The sequence below is a fragment of the Dipodomys spectabilis genome, unplaced genomic scaffold (genome assembly GCF_019054845.1).
Source record: "Dipodomys spectabilis isolate Male_0828 unplaced genomic scaffold, ASM1905484v1 ptg000034l, whole genome shotgun sequence".
Taxonomy (NCBI): Eukaryota; Metazoa; Chordata; class Mammalia; order Rodentia; family Heteromyidae; genus Dipodomys; species Dipodomys spectabilis.
The window spans coordinates 9,392,909-9,418,912 of record NW_024870711.1 but is presented as its reverse complement, the minus strand read 5'-3'; the positions used below and the strand labels follow the sequence as shown (position 1 = coordinate 9,418,912).

The window sequence follows — 26,004 nt, the reverse complement described above, 5'->3', positions numbered from 1 at the left end:
AGAAACCAGGTGTATGTGTGTGGTCAATGCAGAAGACGAGAAAATGTGTGTGCGCCTGCGACGGGTCTCAGCCGGCCGGGGGAGGACAGGAGGCTGGCGGCCGGGAGGGCAGTGTAAGCATGGCCAACGTCAGACTCAGCTGAGTCCATCCTCCACTGCCTTAGGCAAAGCTCAGTTGTGTGTCCCCCTCACACCTGCACAGGTCTGCAGGTGAGCCGGGGACAGCCAGGGCATTGGGCCATAGCACGCCTCCCAGCCTCATCTCTGCCCAACACAAGACCATGTCACCTGTCATTTGCCCCAGGTATGGAATATTCTTTCTCCTCTGGCTCTCAGAGACCCTCCTGAGCCTGGCCGGACTCTCAGCCTCAGTCCCCCCACAGTAGTCTCAGCCAGGCCCAGCAGGTCGAAGCTCTTTCAGGACAGCAGCACTTCCTGTCTGCTGGTACAATGGTGCTGCCCACGCTTTAAACCAATCAGCCTTCCAGCTGCTGGGACACCGGCAGCCACATGTGCAGGAGGCCCAGGTCAGGGGCTCTTCAGGTCAGATCCGAATCCAGGCACATTTTCACCAGTGAAGCCCAGTCTCTCCACTGTGTGGCCTGCTTCATGGAGACTTGCTCCTCCCTGCTCCACCCCAAGCCCTATTTTCCACCCATGCCCTTTCCAAAGCAGCAACTACCATCACTGGGAGTGGAACTCAGGGTGGCATGTGTGCCAGGCAAGCGATCTATATATACAGCCCATGACTACAGAGGTTTTCAAGATGGCAAACCACAGCCAGGTACTGGTGGCTCCTATCTATCATCCCAGCTACTCAGGAGACTAAGATCTGAGTCAGATAGTCCATGAGACTCATCTCCAATTAACCACCAAAAACAAGTGGAACTGTGGCGCAAGTGGTAGAGCACCAGCCTTGAACAAAAAAGGCTAAGGGATAGCACTCTGGTCCTGAGTTCAAGCCCTTGTATTGATACCAAAAAACCCCACATCAAACCACAGAGCATTTTAGCCACTTGCTGCAGCTAGGCCAACAGTTTCAAAGGGCTTTTCCACCTTTCATTTCCATCAGTGCCCTGCACTGGAAAAGAATGACGAGACCGGTTCCACTTAGCCACACTAGTGCTGTGCACCTGCTGCACAGCTCAAGCACCACAGTCAGCCCTGGCGGCGGCACAGCCCACGCGGCCTGCAGTCCACGCTGTGCACATCTGCTGCTCCATCCGTCACAGCTGCTGCCCCCAGGCTGAGTAGTGGAAGGCTGCTGTCCAGGCCACATCAAGAGGGATGCTGGACATGGGGAGGAGTTACTTCAGTCAATGAAAGGCTGACCGCACACCCAAGGCATAATCTTCTGTCACCTAGCTACGACAAATCCCCAGCAGAAAGTTGGAAAAAATACATCTAAGTCTCTGACAGCTAGCCATGACTTTATGATAGCAGTCTCAAAATATTAATTAGAATAGGTGCTTTGATTAATATTTGTTATTTAATAAAAGATTTTCACTTTGAACAAGGACTGACACATAGGGAGTGATCGCAACCTTGAATTTTAAGTGGGTGTTTTGCTGAACTCATAGGAACCACTGTTTCAAGATAAAGCATTTGCCAGTAGGGCCTGAGCCTTGTCAGCACACTGCCCTTGGCTGGAAGGACGGAGTATTACGGCAGCTGCGAGCGCGGGGCTGGCCGGCATGAGCAGAGGGGCACAGGCAGAGGGGCCTCTCCAAAAGCGGTTTGAGAGCTACATAGGAAACAAGGCGGGCCCAGCACACCCAACTGTCCCCTGTGCCCCGAGACCCCAGGGGCCACGGCCCCTTGCTCCTGTGGTGAGCCCGCTCTTTGGTTGTGGATGGGCAGGCAGGGAGGCGGAGTTGGGAGCCAGAAGGAACAGCAGAGTCAGGCCAGAGCATGCGCCTTCCCAAGTCCCCCTTATCTCTGTCCTCTGCGGGGGACCCCTGCGGCCCCTCCTACACCAAAGAACAAAATCCATCAACAGCAAATGGAACACAAGGAAGGCCTGCATTAGACTTTTCACAATGACGGGATTTATAAGCAGAAACTTAGCACTTATTTCTGTTCATTCTCTAGTTTTTCTTAGGGGCTGACTTTATGTGTTCTACGTAGGATAAGTACTCTGCGATAATCATCTCTTCATCCTCCAGCGTGGAGTCCAGGTAGTCTTCCTCGTGCTCGGGGATGTCCTCCAAGATCTCGTTGACGGCCTCTGTCTCCATGTCTTCATCCGTGGAGGCGCTTGAGGTTCCTGCAGGGTGCAGCAGGTGGGGGGGGGGGGGGGGAGCAGTGTGAGGACAGTGGCCTGGGCCGGCTGCAGTTGGTTCACCCTGGTGGCAGCCAGCGCCCAGTCTCTCCCTGGGACTTCACAGGCCACTGTTCACAGGGCTCCCTGGGGCCTCAGCCTACCTGCGGAGTCCGAAGGAGACGTGGATGGCGTGGAGGAGTCGTCCTCCCCCGAGAACTGCAGGTCGGGAGGAAGGGTCCCTCCATGGTGTGCCAGAGTCTGAGCCGCCAGCTGGACGTTGCCCCCAAAAACCCGCAGCGCGGCTTCGGCCACAACTGTGTCAAAACCCATGTACACCAGCTGGGGAGGACACAGCGACAGGCGTGTTCATGAGCAAGGCTGAGGCCTACGGGACCCACCTCGCCTCAAGCTGCCCAGCACGCACACCCCTGCCCTTCCTGCAGGCGCTCTTTGGCCAGTGGGCCTCAAGCCCTCAGGAAGGGGTCTTGGAATACTTGGGTTCACAGATCCTGGAGTCGGCCAGGCCACGGTGGGGCCCACGCTGGAGCCAGGCAGCACCGTGCTGCTCATACCCAGCCACAAGTACTGCAAGCGAAGCGGCCACCACGCTCAAGGCACATAAGGTGCACGGAGCTGGCACATGGGACAGGAATCCACTACAGCTAGATCCATGATCTTTTCAGGGGGTCGAAGGCACAGGGCTGGAGAGAGAAGTGGCCAGATCATGCCAACGCCTCCCCGGCTCCTGGCCCTGCCGGCACCCTGCCTGGCCGGCTCGCTCAGGGGCTCCCGGGCAGGCACCTGCAGGCCCAGAACCGCCCGCCCAAGCGGGGCGCCAGGGCCCCTCACTCACTTGGTCGATGCTCTCCTGGGCAGGGCTTCCTTGGTGGCCGTTAGTGTCGGACTCTGAGCCGTGCAGCCACCACAGGTGAGGATTGCTGAGGAGGAACTGGACACATGGGACCATCACTCATCCCCAGCGAAGCCACAGCCACCCCCACGTGGGGGGCACAGCCCCAGCGCCATGGACTTGGGGACCAGCAGGTGAGGAGCACTGTGCAAGGGGCTGGGAAGCAGGGAAAGGGTCCCACCCCAGGCTGTGATCAGGGAAGCCCACCAAAGGGATCCTGAGGATAAGATAGAGTGGGGTGAGAGCAGCCAGGCTCGTCAAAGCTCATGGAGGCCAGCAGGGGCCAAGGTGGAGACCGCTGGCTCAGAGCTCAGCTCTGGAGCCGAGCGCCACAGAACAGGTCCACAGCAGAGGCTCAGGCAGCTCGGAGCTCCCCAAGGATACCAACCAAGCATAGTGGTGGCCAAGCATGGTGGTGTGCACTTGTAATACCAGCTACACCAAAGGTGCACATCAGGCCAGACTATGCAAAAAGTTAATGAGATTTCATCTCAACCCACAAGCCACAACCCTAGCTAGTGGAAGGCAGAGTTCTGAAGGATCATGGCCCAAAAGCTCAAGCAAACACATAAGACCCTATCTGGAAAAATAACTAAGCAACATGGCTGAGACTGTGGCTCAAATGTAGCGCACCTGCCTCAAATAAACCTATGGGGCCTTCTGAAATATGGGATGGGATAAACGGCGTGCGGGGCAAGCTGCTCCTCACCCCCCTCCTGCCCGCTGCCCGCCATGAGCCCCACACAGAGCAGAGGAAAGCAGAGCACCAGGCCTGTGGGATTCAGCTCAGCGTTTGTCTCCACTGGTGTTTGGTGACAAGGTCTTCCATGCCAACTAGCTGCCATGCAGCGCAGGTCCTGAGCCCGCCACAACTTCATTGCTGGGCACGGCTGCTCACACCTAGAATCTTAGCTACTCAGGAGACTGAGAGCTGAAGATCATGGTTCAAAGCCAGCCTGTGCAGGAAAGTCTGTAATACTCTTCTCTTCAATTAACCAGCAAAAAAGCCAGAGCTGTGGCTCAAATGAGAGAGTGCCAGCCCTGAGTGAAACAATTAAGGACCATCACTCACGGAAAAAAAAAAAAAACAAGAATGGAAGAGGAAACAGGTCTTCTGTGAAGGTACTATTAATCTGTAGTTTCCAGGAATTTCTTCAAAAAGCTCCTTTACCAAGAGATACTAAATAAAACTAGATACTAAAATAACAATTTTATGAAAAAAAACTGCACAGAGGGAGGGAAGATATGACACTGTCAAAAAAAGAAATCCTACTACTCAGGAGGCTGAGATTTGAGGATCACAGTTCAAAGCCAGCCTGGCAGTTAAGTCTGGGAGACTTATCAGAAAACAGAAGTGGAACTGTGACTCAAGCGATAAAGAGCTAGCCTTGACAAAAGATCTTAGGGACAAAGCCCAGGCCCCGAGTTTGAGTCCCACGATGGGAGGGGCGAAAAGATACAAAAATTTTACTATTCTCTTCTTCTAGCACCACTTTGGAAATTATGCCCATTCATATCAAACTCTTGCTGCAGATCAAGTTCTACATGGAAGCCTGCGGTGTACTGCAGGTCAGGAGGTCTGATGATGGAGCAAGGCTCCATCCCCGTGTTCTGTCACTCAGCTGGAGAGCAGCAGAGCTGACCGTCACATCAGACCAGAGATTACGAGGAAGGTCTGTGACCCAGGGAAGAACACCCACGAGCTAAGCAAGCCGGTGCCGCAGAAGCGGGTCTGGGAGCCTGGCGGCGGGGCACCCTTACCTTCAGGGCCTCCTCCAGGTTCCCGCTGGTCTGGTGCAGGGCCCGCTTGGCCGCGTGCGCCGAGTAGCCCATTCGTCTTAGGGAGTCGATGCTCTCCAGCCGGCGGCGCTTCTTCTCCTTCTCCTCCCTCCTTATCTGGGCCAGCTCCTTAGGAAGACAGCGGTCCCACCGAGTCAGAGGCCAGGCATGGCCTCAGTGTCTCCCTGTGCCCTGCAGGTTCTCAAAGCTGCCACAGGGACCTCTGCTACCTGCTCTCGCCCCGTCAAGCCCTGGAGAAGAGCTTTGCTCTGTGGGGATCCCCCCTGCAGTGAAGTGCCCAAGGGTTCAGCACATGTGGGGGCTCCTGGGTGACGAGAGTGCTGCTGAGCCCCTCCCCCCCCCGCCATACTTGGCCAGGATCCATTTGGAACCCACAGAATGCTCAAGGGGGACAAAGGACATCTCAACCCACGGCTGTGCAACCTGCTCCTTGGAGGTGCCTGAGCTGGGTGCAAACAGCTATAGTCCCCTCCTTCTGCCCCACTAGGCTCTAACTGGAAGCACCCAACAATGGAGACACACACATAAAAGTGTAACTAAAAAAAGGAGATTTTAATGCTAAGACAAAAAATAAAATAAAGTCAAGTACGGTGGCTCATGCCTGCTACTCAGAAGGCTGAGATCCATGGATTACAGTTCAAAGCCAGTTCCAACAGGAAAGTCTGTGAGACTCTTTTCTCCACCAAACTACCAAAAAAGCTGGGAAAGGAGCTGTGGCTCAAGTCACAGAGTTCTAGCCTTGAGCAAAAGAGCTCAGGGACAGTGCCCAGGCTCAGTTCAAGCCTCAGGATGAGGAAAAAAAAAAAAAAAAAACTAGGGCTGGGAATGCAGATCAGTAACACAGCACCTGTCTAGCTTGTGCAACGCCCTGGGTTTGATGCCCTGCACAACAATAAATAAGTAAAAATGTAAAGAGGTTTGCAAACCATTCATTCAATCCAATCCCATCCCTCAAGGCTAGTGCTCTACCACTTGAACCACAACTCCACTTCTGGCTTTCTGCTGATTAATTGGAGATGAGTCCAATGGACTTCTCTAACCAGACTCACTTTTAACTGTTATTCTCATGTCTCAGTCTCCTAGGACTACCGGTGTGAGTCACCAGCTCCTGGCCTTTGCTGGTTATTTTGGTGACAAGACCACATGGAATTTTCTTCCTGCTGGCTTCAAATCAAAATCCTCCCTAACTTAGCCTCCTAAGTCTGGATTACACATGTAAGCTTGTATTTTATTTTTGAAATAGGGTATTACTAACAGCACGACTGGCCTTGAACTTGCAATCCTCCTACCACCACCTCCTGAGTAGCTGGGATTTATAGGCATGAATCATGGAACCTGGTTTTAAGATTACTTAACATACTTAAGCCTAAATTATCCTAACTGACCCACTGGAAAACCCTTTACAAAGGTTTTCAGAAACATATTTTGCTATTGAGAACCAGAAAGAGATTGAAAGAAAAAGAGTGCTTGTGTAACCTCCACCATGGTAAGAGGCTATACCATCTGGAAATCAATTCACTGAAAAGACAAGTTATTCCTTTTCTTTTGGATCTGGAGTGAAAAAAATCATGCCTTTGTTATTAACGCCTCGTGCAGGCTGGGCTGCTTTGCTCTTTCCTACCCCAGGGAGCTCAGGCATTTCTAAAACAATCCTGCTCTGCCTCACAAATCACAGCCCCTCAAGAGCATGGGCTGTGGAAGCAGTGGCCAGCTACCTCTCTGCGGTTGGAGATGTGAGTAGCTGCATGATCCACGTTCCCATCACAGGCTCGCAGGCCAAGCCGGGCTTCCTGGGCCGTGAAACCCAACTGCAACAAGTTGTGAACTTTCGACGGATCAATATACAGCTCTTTAAAGAGCTGACTTGCCTACAAACAGGGAGAAATACAAGTCATGTAACCATAGCAACCCCAAAAGCTTAGCAAAACTGAAAGAAACTCGACCGTACTCTGCATGAATACCGTGTTGGATTTTTTAGATGGAAACTTTAACCAATCTATTATCAACCAGTAGGATGGAAACAGACAACTGCCTATGTAACTTATCTGTAATATAGCATGGTGAATGGGTGAGGTATTGTGGAAGTAACTGCTATACAGGATCCCCTTCATTTTTGTTAACGAAAGTCTCTGAGTTTGGGCTGTGCATACAGCAGCACTACTCTCCCTTACAGTAAGGCCTGGCAAGGTGGTAAAGTCTAGGGCAAGGTCAATGACCTGTAGCCACTTCCAGGTCCTCTCTTCATTTAGAGGCCAGATGACTCTCTGGCTCCCTCTGCAGGTAGCAGAGGCAGCTGCAGGAGCGACCCATGATGCTGGGGTGCAGCATCTGTTTTTGAGTTGTCCTTATTAAGGCCTCTGGCCTGCAGGCAAACAAATATGTTTACGGGATACCACAGGAGAGGATGCACTTTTCTCAAAAGTCACAAACTGCTGGCTTGATAGAGTACTCTTCACTTCCAGGATTAGGAAGAGCTGATGAAAATGGCTCCCCGGAAGTCGTCTTACCTTGCCGAGATACTCCCGAGCCTCTTCTCCATTCCCACTGTGATAATTTCGTATCCCCTGAAGCAGGTAGAGTCTTAAAAACAACACCTTCTCCTTCCCGCAATTTCCCTAGTTATCAGATAAAGTTTGCAATTACAGGTGTAGAGTGTTCACATTTCCAATGCCCTTTGTCCCACAGGGCATAATGTCCACAGAATCACTACTGCTGATGCAGTAGTGAAGACGCCTCCACATGGGAGGAAACTGGGGCTGGGATGCCTGTCTCCGGCCATCTAGGACACTACAGAACATAGGTAGGTCACTGACTGTCTCCAGGGTAGGGGGCTATCGGGGGTCTATGACTAGCAAGCTGTGTTTGACACAGCTAGATTCAGAAACATTTAACACATGCTGGAATCTTACAAAGAACACACTGCACAGCCACATCCAGACCACCTCACCCCCGGCAGCGGTCTAGGGGAACAGGGGTAAACACAGATTCCAAAGATGTGTGACATAAAACAAAGGACAGTGACATACTTTGATGTGGACCAGCCTCTGATGATTTTCTCCGTAACAATTTTTAAAGCAGTTCTGGGCCAAGTTTAACTTTTTCTCGGCATCATCAAGGCACTCCAGCTGCTCCAGGCGGAAGTAGCACCAGACTATGTCCAGCTGGAGCACGGCGTAGTTATCCACCGTGTCCAACAGCTCCCTGCAGCACTCACTGCAAGGAGAAGGAGGCATCACTGACCAGCTGGCCCCACGGAAAGCCTCGTGGGACTTACTGGACTTCTCTTCAGGTCTTGCATAGGCTGATTAAAGTCAACCACATAACCTGAATCCCTCCAGTGGAAAAGAGAAAGAGAAAAAGGCGTAGGAATAACAGCCTAACATTCCTGACCCAGGACATGAGGAAGCCAAGCTTGAACACAGTGGTGCTGGCCCAAACTACCAACTAGAATCACCAAGACACAGGAGCTGATCTTTTTGCAAGAAATACTGCTGCTGAGACGTGCTAGATGTTGTACTTCTAAGATGTCCTTGGGTGACTCCAAGGTTTGGGACAGGCTGTGATTTCTGCTTTCAAGGCATTGTCCCCTCTTACCCTCGCTAAGATGGTGGCTAGCTGGTTCTGACAAGGCATTAGTGCTCAATCCCACTCCAGATGGGGAAACAATCTAGCACATGCCTGCTAAAGCCTCACTCGACTTCTGAGGGCCTGTGGACAGAGTAAAGGCCACTTTACCACTGGCTGGACACAGTACAGGGAAAGAAAGACAAGACAGTAAGTAGAAGGCAGTTTGGTTTAGGAAGAATGAAGACGGAGACAGTTACCATGATGACTTGTTTGGCCATTACTTATTGGTGCATGCCTGTAATCCCAGCATTTGAGAAGTAGAGGCAGGAGGACTGTGAGATCAAGGTCAGACTAGACAACAGAGATAGTTCCAGGCCAGCCTGTTAAATGTATGATGCAAATCTAGATCCCAATTCTTTAATAAGGAAGGCCATCTGTTTAAAATAAGACTGAACATCCTCCTCGGGCGCTGGTAGCTCACACCTGTAATCCTAGCTACTCAGGAGGCTGAAATCTGAGATTGTTGTTCAAAGCCAGCCCAGGAGAAAAGTCCCATGAGACTTATCTCCAATTAACCACTGAAAACGGGAAGTGACACTGTGGCTCAAGTGGTAGAGCTTTAGCCTTGAGCACAAAGAGGCTCAGGAACAGCACTGAGGCCCTGACTTCAAGACCCAAAACCAAGGTGGGGGTGAGGGGGGTGGGGGTGGTGGTGGAGGGGTGGTGGGAGTGGGGTGCACATCCTCAAGTTTCCACCCTGGCTATGGCTATGCACTCAGCAGCCCCAAATCACACAGAATTGCTCATCTTTATCCTTTAACACAGTGCTCTCCTCCAGGGCAGGCTTAGAGTCCATTGGGGAGAGCAAAAAAAAACTAATGTATTAAAGAAGTATTTTTGCATATACTGTCTCTCTTTTTTCATTTATTGTCTCTTAACAGTCTAGTCTTTAATACACTTCACATTTTACGCACACACGCACGCACACGTATAGAACCAGGTCAAGCACTATCCCACTCTGCTGCTTAATCAGAGAACTTGCTCCTTTGGAGAAGAGGACTAAGGTGTGACCTATACTCAAGAGAGTTCCTGACAACCACAGGAATGCAATGACAATCTGCCACACTCATTCTCATTTCTTACAAGCCTCAACAGGCTTTTTCATGATTAATAAATATCAAGAGCAAGAAGAATAAAACCGATGTGTGCCCCAGTGTGACCTGACCTAGAATCTTATAGGCAGAATGAAAACAAAAAGATGGCAGAGCACAGGTCTCCTATTACTGAGGTACATTATATTCTATTTCAAGAAATCACTACATATTATAATTTTGAAATGATTAGGCCTAAACTTGAATCTGATCATGTTAATTAGGAAAATCGAGGCTTTAAAAAGGATGGTATAAGCTGGGTGCTGGTGGCTCATGCTTGTAATCTTAGCTACTGAGGCTGAGAATGGAGGACTGTGGTTCAAAGCCAGCCCAGACAGACAAATCCAAGACACTCTGATCTTCAATTAACCACCAAAAAGACAGAAAACAAAAAAAAAATCCCAAACAAACAGAACTGGAGCTGTGGCTTAAGTGGTAGAGCACTAGCCTTGAGTGAAAAAGCACAAGGACAGCATCTAGAACCCCAAGTTCAAGCCCCAGCACTAGCACAAAACATAAATAGATAACATGGCATATTGCAGTGGTGGCTCCTGCCTGGCTCAAGTAGTAGAAGGTAGAATAACAAAAGCAAGAACAAAGCACTTGAAATGATGAGAGTGGGAGGGGGCTGGGTGAAACCTGGATCATTTCCCTTAATACTGGATCCACCAAGCATGAAAGTGCTTACCAGAAATATCTGTCAGCATCCAAAAGGCATGGCAAGGCTATTCCATATTCCTTTCTTTTCAGGAAAGCTCTACCCTTCTCATGATAGCCCATTGCTAACATAAGCGCCTAGAAAAGAACAGATATTCCTAAAAACATCACTTTAAGATATAAAACAAGGAGCCCGGCATAGGTGGCTCAGGCCTATAATCCTAGCTACTCAGGAGGCTGAGATCTGAGGATTGCAGTTCAAAGCCAGCCTGGGCAGAAAAGTCCCTGAGACTCTTATCTCCAATAAACCACCAGAAAACCAGAAGTGGCGCTGTACCTCAAGTGGTAAAGTGCTCGCCTTGAGTTAAAGGGCACAGGGACAGCACCCAGGCCCAGAGTTCAAGCCCCATGACTGGAGAGAAAAAAAAAGATATAAAACAAGTTATACTAAAAGCATATTAGTTACAAAGAACAGCAAATAAAGTAAGAAAGACCACAACTCAATCTAACAGGCAGGAAGAAAAATATAAACACTGGAGCAGAACTCTCAGTTTTATGGGTCTACAGTAGACCAGGTTTTTATCTGTTCACTTTCAGTATCTGCTGATCTAGATCTACTCTTAGTGCTCTGTAAGATTCAATGCATTAAAAAATAGCCAGTTTTTTTTTAAGTATTTTTGCCAGATGACACTTTTGTGTGTGTGTGCAAGCCAGTCCTGGGACTTGAATTCAGGGACTGGGCGCTGTCCCTGAGGTTTTTCACTCAAGGCTGGTGTTCTATTACTTGAACCATATCTCCAATTCTGCTTAGTTGGAGATAAGAGTCTCACAGACTTCCCTGCCCAGGCTGGCTTCAGACAGCAATCCTCAGATCTCAAGCCTCCCGAGTCGTGAGTGAGCCACTGGTAGCCAGCTTTGTAATCTAATTATTGCAGACATTTTGTTATACTAATAGCAAAGGTAAGCGTGATCCAGAACTTTTTGAAGTTTGTTAATTTTTTAAGTTTGAATTTTTACATAATTCAATCTTATAAACATGTTCCAAAAGATCTAGATACCATCACTTAGTAGTGCCGGTGGCTCACACCTGTATCCTTGCTACTCAGGAGGCTGAGTTGTGAGGATCATGGTTCAAAGCCAGCCTGAACAGGAAGGCCTGTAACACTTAATCGCCAGAAAGCCAAAAGTGTGAGGCCCTGACACCAAGCCCCAGCACCAGCAGAAAATAATTAAGGAAAATAAATATTACTAACTTTAAATGAAATAACTCAAATCGTTAAGTGTGATTTACACTAAATTTAGGCTGACTCTAGTCAGTACACCTCTTCACAGTCAGGAGAGCCTGGGCCTGGCTCATGGATGGTAAACAAGGCACCAGCTCCTCACTCTAGCCCCCACTGGCCCAGCACTTACCTTTCTCTCTGATGGGGGAATTCTGATTGATCTGCCTGTCTGGTTTGCAATGTCCAAGTACGGCATGGTTTCTGGATCCACCATCTCAGCTGGAACAAAGAACTCCATTAATTTGGGTTAAACAGCAGCAACAGTATGATTCATGGTCCTCTGTATGTGGAAGTAAGGTGATGTCCTAAAGCCACAGGTACCTCTCTCTGCCAGTATCTCTAGTCCTCTTTTCGTCCTCTGAATTCGTTTCTCTTTGAGTTCGGCTTCATTTTGCTCCTCTTCCTCTACTTGGAAGTTTTTCCTCACATCCTCTTCAGATTGTTTTAGTTCAAGCACCATGGCCTTGACATTGTGAGTCACTCCTTGTTCTTCAAGGCTTTTTCCTACAAACATCAAAATGGCTGTCTTGTAAGCTCACTGAGCAACCATCCATTTCCAGTGTGAATGGAATTGCAAAGCCTGCATTCACACTTGCAAACACCAGGCTCTCATTGGTAAGGATGTGTTTAAATGTAGTTGTGGAACTTTGTACCTGTTAAGCAGCCCTGAACTCAGGCATTGAAACCAAAACCAACTAAATTTATCCCTCCCAGTTTTCTTTTTTCTACTCTTAAGACCAAATCAAAGGCGCAAGTAGTTGAGAATCTACCACAGGCAGAGCAGTGTGATAGGCAGTATAGAAGGAAAATGAGAAAATGCAATGAACACACAGCTTTCCTCTCCTCTAATAGGAACATAGAAGTCACGGCCCAGGGTGAAGATCCCACACCTGATGGAGCCTGAGGAGGCGGAGCCTTTGGAAGAGCTGCGACGCTCTGCGTGGCTCTGCGTGGCCGTGCAGTGCATTCACCGCCTCCTCATCGCCTCCATCCCGTCAGCACTCACAGACCCCTAAGTCGCCATCTCCGTCAGAGGCCACTGGTGAGCGCCCATATGGGATTTTATATGTTGTTAAAATTACACGGGCTTAACAGTACAGAACGTGTTTAAAAGCATATGAAGTTTGTAAGAGTACAGGAAAGTTTATAAGAGAGTGGGAAGGGTTTATAAAGCCTTAAAATATACTTATAAATAAATAAAAATAAATACATTATGCGACTTCATAGATTTTTCACCTATGGTGGGGCTCTCTGGAATGTAGCTCCTGTGATAGGCGAGGGATCACTGAGTCCCTCACATTTGTCTGCCCAGGCTGGTTTCAGACCACAGTTCTTAGATCTCAGCTTCCTGAGTAGCTAGGATTTCAGGAATGAGCCATCAGCTCCCAGCCTGAACTTTTTTTTTTGTTTTGCCAGTCATGGGGCCTGAACTCTGGGCCTGGGCGCTGTCCCTCAGCTCTTCAGCTCAAGGTGAGCTCTCTACCACTTGAGCCACAGCACCACATCCGGCTATTTCTGCTTATGTGTGCTGAGGAATTCAACCCAGGGCCTCATGCATGCAAGGCAAGAACTCTACCACTGAGGCACCTTCCCAGACCCCAGCCATGAACTTTTTGATGAGATTAATCCAGCGTTGAATTTTACAGTTTTAGCACCCCATTAAAGCCCTCACAGAAATTAACATCATCCAGTCTGGACACACTCAAAAACTGTTTTGATTTCTGGAAGGCTTAGATTGGAAAGAACATACTTTGAAACTAACTGGGCAAAAAATCTAAGACTCCATTCTTTTTCTTTCTTTTTTTTTTTTTTTGGTGCTGGTCCTGGGGCTTGAACTCAGGGCCAAGGCTCTGTCCCTGAGCTTGTTTTGCTCAAGGCTAGCACTCTACCACTTGAGCTAGAGCTTCAGCTTTTTCTGAGTAGTTTGTTGGCAATAAAGAGTCTCATTGCCTTTCCTATCCAGGCTGGCTTCAAACTGCAGTCCTCAGATCTCAGCCTTCTGAGTAGCTAGGATTACAGGCATCAACCATCAGCTCTTAGTTTAAGACGTCCATTTTTAACCAATAAAAACTGGCATGGTGGTACATGGTACATACCCTGTAATCTCAGCTAGGTGGAAAGTAAAAATTCAAGGTCACAGCCTAGGCTAGCCTGGGCAAAAGGTGGAGACCCACTTTGAAAAATAAAAGCAAAAAAGGCTATCTAGCCAGCACAGGACCCTGAGTTCAAACAGAGTACTAAACAAAAACAAAAACACAGCAAAAAAACCCCACCCCTGCTGTATTTCATAAAAGGAGGAGCCACCAAGCTGCTGGTATGCAAGCTGGGTTCCTTGGGGTTCTTGCTAGCGAAGTTCTGCTTGGAGGGCTCAGCACTTCCCCTCTGCAGAAGCACCAGGTAAAGGGTTGTGTGCCCAATGGCAGAGCCACCGCATACCAGCTGCAGTGGCTGTCATCTAGGCCATTAGCAAGAAAAATGGAAAGCCATTATTTCTGTATTAGACAGATGTGCATTCTTTGCTGTAACATACATACCTAGCTGGAGCTGTTTCTTATTTATGACAATCTTGATGTAATTTTCTTGAAATCCAAAGGTTTCAGCTATTCTGGAAAAAAAAGAAAAAAACAACCCAGTGAAAACTGTAGAAACACCAAGTATTTATTATCTATTAAAAATATTTTAGGAGCTAGGAATGTGATAGAGTGCTTGCCTAGTATGCATGAAGCCCTGGACTCAATTTCTCAGTACCACATGAACAGAAAAAGCCAGTAGTGATACTGTGATTCAAGTGGTAGAGCACTAGCCTTGTATGCAGAGAGGCTCAAGGACAATGTTCAGGCCCTGCCTGAGTTCAAGCCCCAGGACTGGCAATAAATAAGTAAATAAATAAATAAAATAAAAATTAGTTGCCAGGTGTCAGCAGCTCAGACCTGTAACCTAGCTACTTAAGAAGCTGAGATCTGAAGATTATGGTTGAAAGCCTGCCAGAGAAGTCCCCTGAGACTCTTACCTCCCATTATCCACTCAAACTGGAAGTAGAGCTGCGGCTCTAAGTGGAAGGACACCAGCCTTGAGCAAAAGAGCTCAAGGATAGTGCTCAGGCCCTGAGTTTAAGCTCCATGACCAATAAAAAGAAATTTCTTTTAAATCATGATTGCCATTTTGTACCTTTTCTTCAAACCAAGCAGGTTCCCTTGGGACTACTAGAAACAAGAGGAGGAAAGTCCTTTCTTAAACTGCTCCCTATTTGTTTCCTCATGAGCCGTGCTATCTACCCATTTCATTAGGAGGCTTAAAAACAGCCAAGTGAATTCTGTTTGTCAGAAGCAAATCCTCTCCCTTCCAGGGTGGTCTTTTTGGAGAAGCTGAGACCAAAGGTCATTCATACCACTGTCTACTCCAGACTGAAGGAGGCTTCTTCAGTCCACCGCTAGGCAGCCTGAAGTGACCAAAGGTGATAATCAGAGTCAGGTGGAGAAAGTGATAGGCTAGCCTGGCAGGTGCGCAAACCATCAGTGAAACAACTTGCCAGCTCTCAAAGTAGGATGTGGTATTTTTACAGATGAGAGCACAGCCTGAAATCACATCAAATTATTATTGCACTGAGAACAGAAAAACAAAACAACAACAACAAAAAAAAACGTGATCTGACAGGCATTGGTGGCTCATGTCTGGAACTCTATCTACTCAGGAGGCAGAGAGCTGAGGATCAAAATTTGAAGCCAGCCTAGACAGACAAATCTAGGATACTCATATCCAATTAACCACCAAAAAGTCAGAATTGGAGGCATGGTTTCAGTAGTAGAGTGCCAGCTGTGAGTAGAGTCAAGTAAAGTGTAAGGCCCTGAGTTCAAGTCTCAGTACCAGCACCAAAACCTCTCACAACCTGCTGAACCAGACTCTCCCATATCTGTCCCTCATCTACTCCTTTCTGTGTGGGCTGAGCACCTGTGATGGTAGGTCTGCACTTCCCAGCTCCACCTGAAGCTGCCCTGGACAGAGAGGAGCAAGCAGTTTGTCCAGTGGTTCTGGGCCTCTCACATGTCAGTATGAGTCCCAAAAGCCCTCCCTGACCAGTCTCAGCTTTCTCTGCTATAAAGTGAAGATAAGACCCATGCTACCTACTTGCAGGAAGGCCAGAAGGATCAAATGAACCAGTGCACAGAGGAGCACAGCACCCGAACAGCTTCAGGTACTTACTTAGACCTCAGATCTCTGCCAGTGACATGCAGTCGGGTCTCTAGCAAGCTCTTCCTGTCCTGTTTAAAAATGAGAAACAAAATAAAATGTTACTTGGAGCTATCACCCTATGAGAACAGAAAAACTGACATCTGAGGATATAAACCTCGTCCCAGGTCCAGGACTAAAATGCCTGGAAAAACCAAGGGGGCTGGAGCTGCCAAGGTGCCGTGAACGTCCTCCAAGGGGCCGCAGTAGGCTGCCAAGCACCAGTCACGGGGCAGCCAACCTTAGAACCAAATTTCACAGCACTTTCATTCACCTTCCCTCAAATACCATGCCTTGCCCTACCATTTCTTCCCTTCTTTCCCCAGCCCCTGAAATAATTAATTTTCTCTCTCTACAGATTTGCTTGTTCTGAACATTTTGTAATAGATTGTACAGTGTGGCCTTTGATTCCACATGATTTGAGGTTCACCAGTATTGTGTACGTACTCGTATTTCATTATTCATTGCTAAGTAGTTTTCTATTATATGACAATGCCACTTGTTTGTCCATTCATATACTCCTGGACGTTTGGAATTTCCTCCAGGTTTGCCTGTATGAGTAGCGTGGTCATGAATCCTCACATACATTTTACATACATATACTCCCAGCTCTGGAAATGGTCAGATGGCCGGTGCTAAGGCACTGGCTTGGCCACAGTAGCATTACGGAGCCTGCTTAGGCCCTGCCTGAGCAAGCAGCAGAGCAGGGAAAGGGAACTGTGGCTTGAGAGTGTTCTCTAAAAAGCTGGTGGCCACTTTAGCTCACAGCAAATCCTGACCACTAATCCTGAGCTCTGAATAATTGTGCCAGCGGTGCCTGCCTGTCCTCCCAGTCAGGAGGCTGAGGTCTGAGGATGGAGGTTCAAAGCCAGCCCAGGAGGGAAAGTCCCTGAAACTCTCATCTCCAATGAACCACCACAACACTGGAAGTAGCACTGAAGCTCAAATGGTAGAGTGCTTGCCTTGAACTGGAGACCTGAGGGACAGTGCCCAGACCCAGAGTTCAAGCTCCATGACTGACGGGGGGAAGCTCTGAGCAGCCAAAAAGAACAAACCTTGGGGGGCTGGGAAGGTGGCTCATGCAAGGCACTTGCCTTGCATGCTCGAGGCCCTGGGTTCGATTCCTCAGCACCACGTAAGAAAAAAGCTGGAAGTGGCGCTGTGGCTCAAGTGGTAGAATGCTAGCCTTGAGCTGAAGAGCTGAGGGACAGTGCCCAGGCCCAGAGTTCAGGCCCCACGACCGGACCCAGAAAAAAAAAAAAAGAACAAACCTTGGGACTGGGCTCCAGAACCTCAACAGTCAATGGAAAGTGGCCTAAAGAAATTTTAATTTAGGACTGTAGTTGAACAAAAACAATTCCTGGGATCACATCACTAAGTATTAGTTCCAAAGTTAATTTGGAGGAATTACTCACTTTTCGTAGCCTTGCAGGTAAAAACACCTCAATTGTTGCAATTCCTGTTGTTTTATAATTTTCATTTCCTGTTCCACGCTCGATTGCTTTGCAACGTATTTCTTCTATTATATTCTCAACTTCATTTTCACAGCAGTCTAGCTTGTCAGAGTACTTCTTGGCAAGGTCCTAAGAAGCAGCAGCAGCAAGGAGAGCTCAATGCAGTGCCAATGAGAAATGAGCACAGGCAAGCCAGGAAAGGGCCCAAGGGCCTCTGGGGCAGAAACTGAGGAGTCTATGTATGGCATACAGAAATCCAGTCATGGCTCTTACGACCCAGAAAAGAGAAATTCCATAGACAGACAGTAAAACAGGCTCAGCAGAAAATGTGAAAACAATTGGGACTATCCTGGGGACAGGAAGAGTAGTTTATAATCTTTGTGACCAGAAAACAGTAAGAAACGACTATTCATTTTTGTACTGGAGCTTCACCTTAGGGCCACTGCCTGGCTTTTCCCACTTACGGCTGGTGCTCTACCACTTGAGTCCTACTCCATTTCCAGTTTTTTGCTGACTAGAGATGTTTCCAGATTTGTCTGCCAGGCTGGCTTCAAACTCTGATCATCTTTAGATCTCAGCTTCATGAGTAACTAGGATTACAGGCGTGATCCACCAAATGCAAAGCAGAAGAGATTAAGTCAGGCACTGGTGGCTCACGCCTATAATCCTAGCTACTGAGGAGATGGAGATCGTAGTTCAAAGTCAGCCCTGCAGGAAGTCCATGAGACTCTTATCTCCAGTTAGCCACCAAAAAGTCAAATATTGAGCTGTGTCTCAAGCTGTAGAGCACCAGCCTTAAGCAAAAAGATCTAAGGGACAGTACTCAGGCCCTGAGTTCAAAGCCCCAAAGAAGTTATTTTAAGAAATAACGAATAATTCAACAGCATTGCAGGCTAAAAAGTTTTAAGAATAGGGAATATATTTTACTTTTCCAAATTGGCAAGCCCAAGTAGAGTTTAGACTTAAAATAACGTCCTTAATGAAAAATTCTAGATCATCAGTAGTAGTTGTAAAATCACTTTCTAAGAAAAACTTTAAAATTCACAAAGATAATGGGTTTAAGGTGCTTCAAAAAACTAAGAAAAACTTTAAAATTCACAAAGATAATGGGTTTAAGGTGCTTCAAAAAACAATGTCAACCAGTAATTACAGTGAAGTCTCTGGTGCTGGTGGCTCATGCCTATAATCCTAGCTACTCAGAAGGCAGAGATCTGGGGACTGCAGTTCAAAGCCAACCAAGGCAAGAAGGTACAGGAGACTCTTATCTCTGACCACCAGAAAATTGGAAGCGATGCTGTGACTCCAAGTGGTAAAATGCTAGCTTTAAGCAAAAAAAATCTCAGGACAGTGTTCAGGTCCTGAGTTCAAACTCCATGACTGACCCCCCCCCCCAAAAAAAAAAAAATTGTATTGAGGCTTAACAGCTCATTAAGTGGCTCACAAAATGGTAAACAATGGAATCTAGATTAAAGTCCATGATTAAAGCACTACACAGTACAATGGTGCAAACACATGTTTTTGAGAAGGGAAATGTTCATGATACATAAAGCTATAAAACAGATTGAATTACACAAGCCCATTAATAACACATTTTCAAAGTTACACAGGAAAAGACTAGAATAAGCCATTGATGTTTAATAATTTCACATGTATTCTCTGCATTTTTGTATTTTATATACACACTGTCCATTATGTAGCAAACGCAGGATGAGGTACAAGGACAAGGATGAGAAACAAGGGAGCTCAAGACTTCCACCACCATCCATCCTCCGAGTTACACTCCCCACACTAGTGGAGATGACAGGAGTGTGTCACCATGCCCAGCTTTCAGTTGAGATTTGGTCTCATGAGTTTTTGTGTTTTTTAACCCTAGTTGCACTACACTATCTGGATGCTCCTGACCTCAGCCTCCACGCTGTGTCCATCTGAACATCACAACATAATGGGGTGCATGTTGGTGGCAATGTGCTGCCCGTTGTGTAAAAGTGTGACTCACAACTTGACAGTGACAGCAAATGCCGATGAAGCTGGCTGGTCTGTATGAGCCTTGCCACACTTCCGGTCATTCTAGAGCTCTCCTTCCTCCAGTTACAAAGAGTGTGCTGTGTGAGCAGCAGTGCCCGTCCACCTCCAATCACTTACAGATGAACACCTCAGAACTCATCCAGGGCACGCAAGGCTCCACTTTAGGAACACGTAATCTAGAGTGCTAGTATGATATTCACAAGGGTTGACTCTTTGGACTTTGGAGCACTCTGGATTTCGTATTTTCAGATTAGGGATGTTCAACTGGTAAAGTCTATGCAAGTATTTCCAAAGCCTGAAAAACTGCAATCTGAAACCCTTTAACCCCAAGCATAGTGGCTACAGATTCTCAATCTACACATAAATTATGTTACTTTTTATCACCAGGCAATAGCTAAATCTCTTAAATTAAAAAAATGTTCTGTCATTTTCTAAAGAATGCTTTTAGTTGTTTCTTGTTTCCTCCTGATACCAATCAATTCTGACTCTAACTGCTACTCTTATTAATTCAGTTCAGCTCAACAGTATTGACATGTGTCACTAGAACCCACAGGTTGAAAGGTGGGTCCTGCTCTCCACAGGTTACCCATGCCTCAGTCTGAGCTGGCTACAAAGTAGAATGTTCCCACCCTCCCCCACCTTCCAGTCTTTCTAGTTGCTACAATGACTCAAAGAACTCTGGAGAGCATGCTATACTTTTTATTACAGTTTCACTAAGAAGGATGGAAATGAACAAATGAATGCCCAGATTAATGTCTCTGTCCTGAGGGTAGTCAGGAGCTCCCCAACCGCTCCATTTTTGTGACTTTTATGGAGTCTGGCTCGATGAAATCATTGGTGACCACCTTCAACTCTAACCCCTTCCCCCTCTCCCAGAGACTGGAGGGTAGACTGAAAGCTGCCAGTTTTTTGTTTTTTTTGGTCAGTCACAGAGCTTGAACTCTGGACCTGGGCGCTGTCCCTCAGCTCTTCAGCTCAAGGTGAGTGCTCTACCACTTGAGCCATAGCACCATTTCTGGTTTTCTGGTGGTTTATTGGAGATAAGAGTCTTATGGGCTCTCCTGCCAGGGCTGGCTTTGAACTGTGATCCTCAGATGTCAGCCTCCTGAGTAGCTAGGAATACAGGTGTGAGCCACCAGCGCCTGGCTTAGCTGCCGGCTTCTAATGAAGGCAACCAGCCCTGCTCTGGAGCTGTGAACGGACCACTAAGTCTTACTAGAAAAAAGATGCTTCTTCACCCTTACCACTCTTCCAGGAACTGGGTGGAGGGGAGAAAATTAGGTCTTTTTAATACTCTAACCACCTTCTGAGACAAGAAACCTAACACAGAAGTTCAGAAAATGGGTTCCAAAAAAAAAAAAAGTGAAACCTGTTTCCAGTGGCAGGAGAGACACACAAGTCACCTCCTGATTTACGTCACCTTCAAGACAAATGAATGCCCTATTTACAATTTACTGTGCTACTTGCCCATGTAATTGTAACCCCTCTGTACAGTATTTTCACAATAAAAAAAATTTACTGTGCTGATAAACATTGCCTCATGTTCAGGAAACGCAGACTGAGAAAGCAAAGAATGTACCGGGATGTTCTAATCGAGAAGAGCTCTGTCAAGAACATGTAAAATGTCTTTGCTTAGAAAGGCAGGGCGCCTATAGACACGCCTATAATCCTAACTACTCCAGAAGCTGAGATCTGAGAATTCTGGTTCAAAGCCAGCCAAGGTATGAAAGTCCTTGAGACTCTCATCCCCAATTAACCACCAAAAAAAAAAAAACCCCAGAAGTGCAGCTGTGGCTCAAGTAGTAGAGCATTAGTCTTGAGCAAAAAAAAAAAAAAAAAAAAAATCTCAGGGACATTGCCCAGGCCCTGAGTTCAAGTTTCAGGACCGCATGCAGGCGTACACACACACAGAGGAAAATTTCAGTTCCTTGAAATACCATATGGAACAGTACTTTTATCAATACATAAGACACACTTTTACCAGGTTGTATTCTGGAAAAATGAATACTGATGGGACACAGTACAAAAAGCCTGGGGGAGAAGAGCAACAGTTCCACAGTAAAGACAGCAAGGACTGAACGGCACCCAACACTATCCCACCTCGAAACACGCAGCTCTGCCATGCTGCTCTTCCTGCTGCAGGGCAACACAAAGTCAGATCCCAGACCAATTTATGGGAGGGTTTGAATAGAAGCAGTGAGCCTCAAAGGTTCATATGATAAAGGCATGGTCTCTGGGTGGCACTACTGGAGGTGAGGCCTTAGAAGAAGACACGTAGGTTATTACTGGGACCTGGTGAAGGAAAACTCTGATAAAAGTCCCAAGAAATCAGATAACATTCCTAGGAATGAAACTGTCAAAGGGCTAGGGGTGCAATTCAGGGCCTCACATAAAGCCCTGACTTCAATCCCCAGAACAGCAGAAAGAAAAAGGTAAATACACAGCACAAGTAAAACTAAGTTTGTCCTATCTCAGTACCAGTGCTTTTTGGTGCTACATACAAGGACATGCCTGAAATTTTCTGGTGATTTCAGAATCTTATTTATCAAGGAGATTTATAACATAACAAATATTTTATGTCTTTAAAGTAAAATACCTTTAATGCCAAGCCAACTTCTTTATTCTCATCTGTATATGGAGGTTTCCAAAGTTGAATCCTGTCTTCCCTTAAAAACTGGGTCAATTTTGCTTGAAGATATTTCTTCTGTGCCATTCTTGAAAGTAAAACCATGTATCAATAAAACCCCACATTCATTTAAAAATGTTGTAGGCACTTACCTAACACGTTGAAGTCTTTTGTAGAATAAGCAAAACTTTACAAACACACACACACACACACACACAGTGTTTAAAATAAGGTTTTAACCAGTTTGAAAAGGACATACATAGAAATATTTATTATGAGGCTGGGTGCCAGAGGCTCACACCTATAATCTTAACTACTCAGGAGGCTGAGATCTGAGAATCATGGTTCAAAAGCCAGCCCAGGCAGGAAAGTCCATGAGACTCTTTTTTTTTTCTTTTCTCTTTCTTTTGGTCGGTCATGGGACTTGAACTCTGGGCTTGGGCACTGTCCCTGCGCGCTTCAGCTCAAGGTGAGCACTCTACCTCTTGAGCCACAGCACCACTTACAGTTTTCTAGTGGTTTATTGGAGATAAGAGTCTCACGGACTTTCTTGCCCAGGCTGGCTTTGAACCCTGATCCTTAGATCTCAGCCTCCTGAGTAGCTAGGATTATAGGCGTGAGCCACTGGCGCCCTGGCGCCCGGCTCGGCGCGTGAGACTCTTATCTCCAATTAACCACCAGAAAACAAGAAGTGGTGCTGTAGCTCAAAGTTGTAGAGTGCTAGCCTTAAGCTGAAGAGCTAAGGGACAGCACCCAGGCCAAGAGTTCAAGTCCCACAACCGAAAAATTAAAAAAAGAAATATATATTATGTATCCAATTATATAGCATTCTTTAAAGTTGCTGCTATGCAGTAAAATGTTATTCTACCCCATTTTTTTAAAGTTTGGTGTTGGGGATAGAACCTAGGGCTTTACACATGCTAAGCAAGTGCTCTACCACTGAACAGTACCCCAAGTTGGTTTTTGCCAATCCTGGGGCTTGAACCCTAGGCTGTCCCTGAGCTTCTTTTTGCTCAAGGCGAGCACTCTACCACTTGAGACACTGCACTTGCATGTTTTTTTGGAAATAAAAGTCTTAAGGAGTTTCCTGACAAGACTGGCTTTGAACCACGACCCTCAGATATCATCTTCCTGAGTAGCTAGGATTACAGGCATGAGCCACAAGCACCTGGCTGAATTTTTTCTTTTTTGTAGGTACTGAAGCTTGATCTCAGGGCCTTGAGCTCCTGGCAGATGTTCTACCTACCACTTGAGCCACAACTCTGGCTTTTGCTAATGAGTGGGGATAAGGATCAGATCTCAGCCTCCAGGAGTAGCTAGGACTATGAGTGTCAGTATCAGATGAGTCCCACTTCTCTCCCTCCCTCTTTCCCTCCCCCTCTCTCTGTGGGGGTAGTCCTACGACTTGATTTCAGGGCCTGGGCACTGTCCCTCAGTTTTTTGCTCAAGGCTAGTGCTCTCTCACTTGAGCCACAGCTCCACTTCTAGCTTTTTGGTGGTTTATTGGAGACAAGAGTGTCATAGACTTTTCCTGGCCAGGCTGGCTTCAAACCTCAATCCTCAGATTTCAGCCTCTTGAGTAGCTAGGATTACATGCATGAGCCACCATACCCAGGACATTTTTTTTCCTATTGAGGGCCAGTACTCTTCCCAAATCCAATTCACTTGATTTGTAAATCAAATTGGTGGCTTAAATGTACTCCACAAATGTGTATTTTTAAAAAGGAGGTTGGGATGGTAATGTGGTTTAATGGTAAAGTGCTTGCCTAGCATGCATGAAGCCCTGGGTTCAATTCCTCAGTACCACATACACAAAAAAATCTGGAAGTGGTGCTGTGGCTCAAGTGGTAGAGTGCTAGCCTTGAATAAAAGCAGATCAGGGATGTGCCCAGGTCCTAAGTTCAAGCCCCAGGACTGGCAATTAATAAGTTAAAATCTGTTTTATGCTAGTTTAGGATAAGAAAGAGGTGATCAGAATGGGAAGGAGGAGAGAGTATAGGCACACAGGAGGACACTATCTCTGAACCCATGAAAGAATCCCAGCTTTTGAGTTTAACTTCTCACAGCAAAGCAGAACAGCTCTTAAGAGCACTAGCTTTTCATGTCATCCCTTGGTGCACATTCCTATAATCTTGGGGACTCAGGAAGCTGAGAAGATCTCAGGACTGAGATTTAAAGCCAGTTCAGACAGAAAATCCCATGCCATTCTTATCTCCAAATAGCAAACACCAAGCTGGAAGTAGATGTCTGGCTCAAGTGCTAGGATGTTGGCCTCAGGCAGAAGACGCTAAGGGCTCAAGCCCCACAACCGACTAAAAACAAACAAACAAACAAATTCTTGTACTAAAGATAGAGCAAGAGAAGATGCTGAGACACGAGGCTCAGATCCTCAAGGTTCTCGGGTTTTGACAAGAAGACCAGAATGGTGTTTAGGTATCTGCGGTGTCACTTGGCATTACACAAGCGCGGGTACCCCCGCGGGTCCCCCACAATCACGCGCTCGGCCTTCCGTGCTCGGCCTTCCGTAAATGCCCGGTCCCAGCCCTCCGGCAGGCCCGCCCGCCCCCCCCCCCTCCCCAGGTCCCCTACGGGCTGGCCCGCCCGCCCTCCCCAGATCCTCTATGGCCCGGCCGCCCGCCCCCCCTCCCCAGGTCCCCTACGGCCCGGCTCCGCCCGCCCCCCCTCCCCAGGTCCCGTCTGGCCAGGCTCGGCCCGCCTGCTCTCCCCCCTCCCCAGGTCAAGTCCCTCCCGGCCCGGCTCGGCACTCCCGCTCTCCCTCCCCAGGTCCCGTCCGGCCGGGCCCGGCCTGGGCCCCCTCCCTCCCTCCCCTCCTCCCCCCCCTCCCCAGGTCCTGTCCCACCCGACTCGGCCTGGCCCCCTCCCTCCCCGCCTCCCCCCTCCCCGCCTCCCCCCTCCCCGCCTCCCCCCTCCCCGCCTCCCCCCTCCCCAGGTCCCGTCCGGCCGGGCCTGGCCCCCTCCCCTCTCCCTCCCCCCTCCCCAGGTCCCGTCCCACCGGACTCGGCCTGGCCCCCTCTCCCCTCCCTCCCCCCTCCCCAGGTCCCGTCCCACCGGACTCGGCCTGGCCCCCTCCCTCCCCGCCTCCCCCCTCCCCAGGTCCCGTCCGGCCCGGCCCGGCCCCCTCTCCCCTCCCTCCCCCCTCCCCAGGTCCCGTCCGGCCCGGCCCGGCCCCCTCCCCCCTCCCTCCCCCCTCCCCAGGTCCCGTCCGGCCCGGCCCGGCCCCCTCCCCCTCCCTCCCCCCTCCCCAGGTCCCGTCCGGCCCGGCCCTGCCCCCTCCCCTCTCCCTCCCCCCTCCCCAGGTCCCGTCCCACCGGACTCGGTCTGGCCCCCTCCCTCCCCGCCTCCCCCCTCCCCAGGTCCCGTCCGGCCCGGCCCCCTCCCCCTCCCTCCCCCATCCCCAGGTCCCGTCCGGCCCGGCCCTGCCCCCTCCCCTCTCCCTCCCCCCTCCCCAGGTCCCGTCCCACCGGACTCGGTCTGGCCCCCTCCCTCCCCGCCTCCCCCCTCCCCAGGTCCCGTCCGGCCCGGCCCCCTCTCCCCTCCCTCCCCCCTCCCCAGGTCCCGTCCGGCCCGGCCCCCTCCCCCATCCCCGGTCCCGGCCCGGCGCCCCAGGCCCCGCCTCTCACCTCGCCGCCCGGACGAAGGACGTGTCGGGTCGCGCCCGGGTCCGAGTCGTCAGGAGGCGACGCTGAGGACACCGGGGTCGCGAAGCGGACCGGAGTGGTCGGGAAGTGACGCGGAACGGACCGGAGTCGCGGACGCCGGTCGCCGCCTCCTCACCTGCGCAACAGCTGCGCCAGCTACGCCCGGCCGAGCGCCCGGATGCTGGGGCCGCCGTTTGTTTTCATTCCGGGTAAGGCTGGCTCCGCCCCCGACCCTCCGCCCCCACGCGGGCCGGAAGGAGGGGGACTGGGCGGTGCTAAGGTGATTGACGTGGGCGGGCTTTCCGGGGTGGACCAATTGGGGGGAGGTTTTTGGAGGGGGGGGGGGGTCCTGGACAGAGCTAGGCGTAGGGCGGAAAACCGG

General features: G+C 48.9%; 1 protein-coding gene across 1 annotated transcript; it reads right to left on the bottom strand.

Moving 5' to 3' along the window:
• Positions 1 to 1,470: 1,470 nt before the first annotated feature.
• On the bottom strand, positions 1,471 to 25,781 carry Nub1 (negative regulator of ubiquitin like proteins 1). The gene is made up of 15 exons (XM_042677217.1): positions 25,605 to 25,781; positions 21,934 to 22,051; positions 17,274 to 17,441; positions 15,832 to 15,890; positions 14,166 to 14,236; positions 11,953 to 12,135; positions 11,762 to 11,850; positions 10,380 to 10,486; positions 8,000 to 8,186; positions 7,481 to 7,588; positions 6,689 to 6,841; positions 4,935 to 5,081; positions 3,117 to 3,212; positions 2,425 to 2,602; positions 1,471 to 2,266 (listed from the first exon to the last, which is right to left on the bottom strand). The coding sequence occupies exons 2-15, from the start codon at positions 22,048 to 22,050 to the stop codon at positions 2,088 to 2,090; spliced, it is 1,842 nt and encodes a 613-aa protein (XP_042533151.1). The 5' UTR covers position 22,051; positions 25,605 to 25,781; the 3' UTR covers positions 1,471 to 2,087.
• Between the last annotated feature and the right edge of the window lie 223 nt (positions 25,782 to 26,004).

What these genes read in the sequence shown, in the direction of transcription:
- Nub1 (XM_042677217.1), bottom strand. Translation starts at nt 22,050, where the DNA reads ATGGCACAGAAGAAATATCTTCAAGCAAAATTGACCCAGTTTTTAAGG. An exon ending in AAGTTGGCTTGGCATTAAAG is followed by an intron (nt 17,442 to 21,933) that starts GTATTTTACTTT and finishes GCTGCTTCTTAG; the next exon opens with GACCTTGCCAAGAAGTACTC. An exon ending in GATGCTGACAGATATTTCTG is followed by an intron (nt 8,187 to 10,379) that starts GTAAGCACTTTC and finishes TTCTCCTTGCAG; the next exon opens with TGAGTGCTGCAGGGAGCTGT.